At 37.3% G+C, this 7,948-nt stretch overlaps 1 protein-coding gene across 1 annotated transcript; it reads left to right on the forward strand.

Moving 5' to 3' along the window:
- The first annotated feature begins 1,198 nt into the window (after window positions 1–1,198).
- On the forward strand, window positions 1,199–2,509 carry LOC141630249 (uncharacterized). The gene has a single exon (XM_074443095.1). The coding sequence runs from the start codon at window positions 1,199–1,201 to the stop codon at window positions 2,507–2,509; it is 1,311 nt and encodes a 436-aa protein (XP_074299196.1).
- Window positions 2,510–7,948: the final 5,439 nt, after the last annotated feature.

Genomic DNA, 7,948 nt, shown 5'->3' on the forward strand with positions numbered 1-7,948 from the left:
TAAAGCACTTTCATTCTAACTACCCCACTCTTTCAATTTTTTTCAAGGTAACCGAAACTGAGAGGGCAAGAAGTTTGGTGTGAGGGAGGGCCTTTCTCATCCCAAGCCTAAGGGGGCACCTAACATTTTCTATCCGAATTCATTTTATTTAGACAAAACCTAAGTTCATTATTGTTCATTTGTTTAGGCGTGAGGAACGTTCGCTCTAATACCACTTTGTAACACCCCTATTTATCTAAGAGCCTGAACTAGGCATTCCTAGATAAAAGGGATTGTTAACATCTCAGTTCCTTGAGGCAGTGATTACAAAGATAACCGAAACCAAAGTACTTCAGTTAAATTTAATGATTAATGGTCTTATTACAACTTAACCAAACTGAATAACTGAAATAATATATAATTACATCTCGCAGCGGAATTAAATAAAGTATATAACGTAAGTAATAAATGTATGAAACTATGTGATCTAGACTTCTAGGTAGCATTGTCCGAATCCTCTCGCACCCCTGAGCTCTCAAGTCAGGTAACTCAAGTACCTGCTGTTTAATCTGCTCCCCAATTAACCGAAAATATTAATTGTTTCGCCACAAGACGCCATCAATTAAAGCAGAGATAAAATTTATTTTGACAGGATAGAAAACAAGTCAACCAAAAGGTCGAATAGGATAAATAAACAAAAGATATAAGATGAATATAATGTATATGCATGATATGAAATAGAAATGCCAATGCAGTTGAGCTCATCACCCGAAACACCCGTTCATCACGCCAATCCCTGGCCCAGGGAAATCAAATTATCTCAACTCACGGTTGAGAAATCACACAATATCCACCAGAGACAAGTCTGCAGAACTAGCATGGGCCTTCCAAAGTTTATACCATGCCAACAATAATAATCCGATGCAAATGCTATGCAAAGTATATAATCCAACACCAAATAAGCACAATATATAATCCATCCAACACATTGCCCATATGAATGATATAAATACAATAAGACGATTCAGTTGAGTAGATATCCTACATGGCAAGCAATACTCCAATAAATGTAATCTAAGCAATTCAACTAAAAGTATTCTTCCACAAAACTGTCACCTAACATATTAATGAATTGCAATTACTAATTATTCTAGTTTACGAATAATTAAACTGATGTGGAGGTGGTCACTCTGGAGGGGGAGCCACCTGACCCTGCTTAATGATACTTTCTTCATGGAACATTAGGGGTTTTAATGACCCAATAAAGCAGCATGAGGTTAGGGGTTATCTGATTAGAAATAAAGTTGAAGTGTTTGGTTTGTTGGAGACTAGGGTGAAGGAGAATAATTTTGCTGCTATAAGTAGGACTTTTTCTTCTTATTTAGTTTTAAATAATTATCCTTATCATTCTAATGGTAGGATTTGGGTTTTTTTGGACACTAGAAGGGTCATTTTGATTTCTTCTTATGGCCGTGATCAACTGGTTCACTTGGAAGTGCTTCATCATATTTCTAATAAAGTGATCTATGTCACTTTCATCTATGGAAGTAATGATGCTGGTCATAGGGAGAGTTTATGGAATGAACTTACTGGATTAAAGGCTAAGGTTACTAACTGGATTTTGATGGGAGACTGGAATATTGTAAGAAACATGGAAGAGAGAATTGGGCCTAACCCTCCATCTGTTACTGAAGTGTTGGCTTTTAATCAATCTTTACTTGACTGCCAATTAGAGGATCTACATAGTTTTGGATGTGAATATACTTGGACAAACAAACAAGAGAATGCCACTAGAATTTGGTCTAGACTGGATAGAGTGGTTGCTAATTCTCTATGGTTGATCCAGTTTCCTAATACTCAGGTGAATGTCTTGGCATCTGGGATTTCTGATCATTCACCTTTGCTGGTCACTCTTCAGGATCATTATCAGCATAAAAGAAGATTCAGTTACCTTAATTGCTGGGAGGAGCATAAGGATTATGGTCATGTTGTACAGCAGGCTTGGGATACTCCTGTTCAAGGAGATGCAATATACAGGCTATTTTCTAAATTAAGAAATGTGAAGCTGAAACTTATCAACTTACACAAATGCTCCTTTTCTGGGATTTCTGAGAAAGTTAAAGTTGCCTATCAACAGTTACAAGAATGTCAGCTTAGCCTCCAAACTAAGCCCCTGGACCCTTCTCTATTGGAACTTGAAAAAACTCTCCTGCAGACTTACCTAGCTCTCAAAAAAGCTGAAAAAAGTTCTCTCCTTCAGAGAGCTAAAATCCAGGATATAAAATTCAATGATGCTCCCACCAGTCATTATTTTGCCCGTATTGCAGCTAGGAAGCATCAATGCATTATTGGAAGAATCAGAGATAGAAATGGAGTTGATAAAGAGGGTCTACCTGAGGTTAACCAAGCCTTCATAGATTACTACCAGTGGTTTTTGGGTCAGAAAACCCCTGTGGACACTACTCTAATGGCATCTTTGGATGGGCCCAAAGTTCCGATTCTAGTTGGATGGAGCTTTGCGGGAGGTTGAGGAAAAGAAATACAGATCGCTCTCTTCTCTATTGCTTCTAACAAAAGTCCAGGGCAAGATGGTTTTTCTGCTCAATTCTTCAAAACTTCTTGGAATATTGTGAAACATGAGTTCTGTGATGCTATCAAAACGTTTTTCAAAACTGGCAAAATGTCTAAGCAAGCCAATACTACCTTACTTGCCTTGATTCCAAAGAAGCATGTTGTCTCTACTGTTCTAGATTATAGGCCAATTGCATGTTGCACTGTCTTCTATAAGACAGTTAGCAAGATTTTATGTTCTAGACTTAAGCCACTCTTACCTGTCATTGTTGGACAAGAACAAGGAGCATTTGTTGCTGGGAGGAGCATATTTGAAAACATAATGCTTACTCAATCTTTGGTGAAGGGATATGGACAGCAAGGGCTTTCTCCTCGATGTTTAATCAAAGTCGACATCAGGAAGGCCTTTGACTCCCTTCAATGGGACTTTATAGGCAAGATGCTGCAGTATTTCAATTTTCCTGAGAAATTTCAGAGGTGGATTATGGGGAGCATCACTTCTACATGGTTTAGTTTGAAAATAAATGGTGATCACATTGGTTTTTTCAAGGGAGCTAGTGGCTTAAGACAGGGAGACCCTTTGTCCCCTTTCCTTTTTGTTATGAGTATGGAAATCCTCTCTAGGATTTTAAGAGGCGTTCATCAACAGTCTCAAGTTTCCTACCATCCTAAATGTGGGAAATTTGGGCTCAATCATTTAATTTTCGTTGATGACCTGATGCTATTTGTTAGGGGAGACACTCCATCTGTTCAAGCTATCACCTCCTCACTGGATTCTTTTGCTTTACTGTCTGGTCTGCATGCTAATCCAGAAAAAACTAACATTTACATGGCTGGCATAAGAGATAATATTAAGCAGGAAATCTTAACTGTCACTGGTTATACTGAAGGTCTCTTCCCTTTCAGATATTTGGGTGTACCCTTGAATGCTGGTAAGCTTAATAAGACCATGTTTGCAGACCTTATTGCAAAAGTTCAGAAAGTGTTGAATCACTGGTCTACCTATAAGCTTTCTTATGCTGGGAAAGTTAGCCTGATAAATTCTGTCATCTTTGGATTGGAACAATATTGGTGCTCTACCTTATTGATTCCTAAGGGTGTGCTCAAGCTCATTACAAAATTCTGCAGGAGATTTTTATGGGATTCAGAGGACAGATATAGGAAATTGATTATGAAGAGCTGGGATTCTTGGTGTGCTCCTTATACTGAAGGAGGTTTTAATATTAAGGAATTTTTAGCCTGGAATAAATGCATCATATGTAAGTGGATTTGGAGATTTACTCAACATTCAGATAGCATTTGGACTAACTGGAATTATGCTTATAACATTAAGTCTGGTGATTTTTGGACTCTTCAGAAGAAAAGTACTCACTCTGAGAGTTGGAGGAGTATTTTGCTGGTTAGAGATGAGCTGCGAGCATGGGGGCAATGGACCACCAACGCTTTGAACGTTCTTGTCGGCCGTGTCAAGAAGGGTTGCATTCAGCTATCCTTACTTTATGATAAGTTCCGCAGAAAGGTCATCCAATCGGTTGGGGGCAACAGATCGCACCGAGCTGTTTCGCTAAGCACGTGTATTTCTTATGCTTGCTATGCAACGAAACGCTACTATTGATAAATTGAACCACAGGGGGATCTCACTGGTTAACAGGTGTGTTCTATGCAAAGCTGACAATGAAACGCATAAACACCTGTTCTTTCAGTGCATTTTTTCTGATGCTATATGGCATCATGTTTTGCATTGGTTAAGAATGCAGCACAAGACGTCTAAACTGAGTAAAGAGGTGAACTGGATAGCGGGTAAGAAGGTCAGGAAGCATTGGAAGGCTCAATGGTTTTCTAGCTGCTTGGGGGCAACAGTTTATAGTCTATGGGAGGAAAGAAATCTCCGAATTTTTCAGGGGTTAGAGCATGATATTGAGTATGTTGTCAAACGCATACAACATTTTGTTAGCATACGATTATTGTCTGTAAATTCTCCCTCAAAAGAAGGGGAGATTATAGGGTCTTTAAATGCTTGATTAGGTTCTCTATTGGTTCTCTTTTGTAAGATTGGCCTCCTTTTTTTTTCCCTATATGGAAGAATACATGGCTTGCTATTCTTGCAAAAAAAAAAAAAAAAAAAGGAGAGTATAAGGGATTCATGTCACACATGCAAATTATGTAAATTCTCATGTCAAACTAGGAAATCGATAATACGATAATTGTTTAGGCTTAAAGACAATCACCTCTCGGCCTTATTGTCAACCATAGAACGGGTTCTAACGAGCTCTTAGACTAATTCAATTTCATGCCTCTCGATTTATAAAAGTGAATTAAAAAATTTAATCAAAGATAGTGGCCAACAATCAAAGACTAACAAATCAATACAAGCATCCGATAGAAACTATTATACGATTACTATAGCATCCTAATTCAATATTTACAAGTACTATTTATGCATGGCTTCCCTATTTCCTAGACAAATGAAATACTTTTGAATAATGAAATCCAAACTAATGACATATCAAATGATAAACAGCAACATACTAACTAGTAATGGAAATGACAAATGAATAACAAAGTAATACTAGAAATGAGATTACCTTGATAAATGAAACAGAACTTGGAAATGAAGAACAAGATAACATATGGAAATAACTTGAAATGTAACTTGTATATAGCTTGAAATGCTTAAATGAAAATGTTTATAACATAAAGGAAATTCTTAAAGGAAATCTAAACTACATTTTATTCTGAAAACTAAGATTAAAACATATGAAAAAGTGTATGGAAGAATGTGAAAAAGATGTATAAGAGGTCATATACAACAACCCTTATATTGGACCAAAGGAACGAAACGTAAACAATTAATGGAGAGGTCTCCGCGATCGGGGACACCCCACCCCGATCGGGGTCGTGTGTTTTCTCATTTTCGTCTTAATTCCTTCTTAACTCCTTGCTTTATGGTGATGCGGAATCCTATGCTTGCACATTCATGAGTCCGTCTAAGGCATTCTAGGGATAATATGGCATCCAATGCATGCTCTTTAGCTTGGGCTTTTACTTGGACTTCATTTCTTTACTTGTCCACCAACCAAAGTTGGTTTCATCAAGCTCGGGATTTCCAATTTCTTCCCGAAATGCCCCTATACTTCCCGAAACGCCCTTGCATGGTCAAGACTTGCTCTTATTAGCCTCGTGAACTTGGGTGAATGCTAATTTGACGGGAAAAAGCTACCGAGTGCTTCATTTCCTACAAAATGCAATGAATACAAGCAAAATCACCTAGAACACGGAATTAGCTCACAATCACACTAATAGAAGTGCAATAATAAAATAAATCGAGCTAAAATAGGGAGTTAAACTATATATAAAATGGACACATCAAACTCTCCCAAGCTAAACCGTTGCTTGTCTTCAAGCAAGCACACAATATAATGTATGACAAGGACAAGGGTACGAGCGATAATCATCCCATCCAAATGCGATTCCCGTCAAGTAACTTTAAAGCACAATGAATCAAATCCCGAAACAACATGGGCACAGGGAAAATGCAACAACATGGATGAGATTTACATGACGGCGTAGCACAAAGGACTTCACATGGACATTTCAACTTTTGCATGATCTTATTGACATCGGACTCCTCACGGGATTCACTCACACTCAAATTATGAACAAGGCAAATATATGTGAATGTGACACTCTCTTATCTACGACTCAAGAGAATGCTCCCGTAATGTAGTATGGTAGACATTCCAAATCAACAAGATAATGCTAATCACGATCAAATATGCACAACAAAAGAAGCCAAGAACAAAGAGAAGGCTAGGGGAAATAGTTAAGAAGGTGGACAAATGTTTTTGGTCATGTGGAGCTAATGTCAAGCTAGTAATAAACCAAATGTGTAAGGATGCTTATTCCAACCTCAACCTTTCCCAAGAACAAGAACTAGAGCCAAAAATAGCTTATCGACTTTTTAACCGTTACAAATGACTAGTGTACTTCCCAAATCAACTACTTCATAAAACATGGAAACAACTCATTCTTCTTCTCTTCTTTGTTCAACATTTTTCTCATTTTTCCTCATGCTTCTTTCTTTTTCTTTCTTTAATTTCATTTTGCATTTTTTCAAATCTTTTCTTCTCTTTTTTCTTTCTTTTCAATACTACATTCATCAAGATACGGGAATCAGCAATCCCGTAACAATAATGCTCACAATAGTAACAAATAACCATATCCCAAATAAGAGAGCACCCCAACACAAGTAGCAAGTTACTAGCTCAACAAAGGTAGGTAATTTTATATGTGGCTAGGAAAGGGGCAATTTTCTGGCAATATATGTAAGCAAACAAGTGAATGGCTTCTAAATGCAATCATGATAGAAAAACTCATACAAAATGGAACAAAAAAAACCATACTTGTGTGTATAGATATAACGCACACCAAGAGGAGAAACTACACACACCTAAATAGGATCGGGTAAAGATGCACCAGCCATTGGAGGCTCTACCTTACCATATATGTAGCTTACCAATGTTAAGATCAAGTCTACTTTGTCCAAAATCCATCATTCACCCACTATGTCAAGACATCCCCATGAATGCAAAACCCGTCAAAAGCGCGAATCATTAGCTTAAAAAGCTACAATATGGGAAATGCAAAGAGGAATGACATTATGCAAACACAAATGTGTGGACACAACATGGAACTTTTCTGAAATTTTTCATTTTTTTTGGATTTTTGAATAAATGAAAGCAATTAAAGCAAGAAGACACACTAAACCCCTCCCCCAAGCTAGAACAATATATTGTCCTCAATGTGTAAAACGGGTTTATGCGCAAAAAACCACATAGAAGGACAAATAAAACCAACAAGGGGAGATAGGGATGACACATATGGAAATAAAAAAGGGAAAGAAAGCATACCAAAGTGTATAAGCCCCCCTCAAGCTAGCTTGAAAACGGGGGCAATCAAATCCAAGTACCAAAGTACCTACGAAAGACAAGCTACTACATACTAAAATAAGCTAAATGTCATATTGACTTAACTATTACAACCAAATTGAAATTACAATTGTCCAAAAACTGTAAAGTGTCTTAAAAACATAAATAAACACGGGTTGCCTCCCAAGAAGCGCAAATTTAAAGTCTTGCTAGACTTGTTTTTCTTAATGTCACGGCCATCTTTTGCCCTTAAAAAGCACGTCAAATCCCTTAGAAGTCTATCATATACCTGCGCATGAGCAACACAAAAGCAAATGTAAGCAATTGATAAGATATAAGCATGAAAGATCAAAGATAAGGAATATTATATCTTATCAAAGCACATATGAGATACTTCAAAAAGAACCACTGTACTACTCCACTCGTCAGTAAGAGATGAAGCATCATGCTTAAGACCATAAAATAAGCCG

The sequence above is a fragment of the Silene latifolia genome, chromosome Y, assembly GCF_048544455.1.
Source record: "Silene latifolia isolate original U9 population chromosome Y, ASM4854445v1, whole genome shotgun sequence".
Classification (NCBI taxonomy): domain Eukaryota; kingdom Viridiplantae; phylum Streptophyta; class Magnoliopsida; order Caryophyllales; family Caryophyllaceae; genus Silene; species Silene latifolia.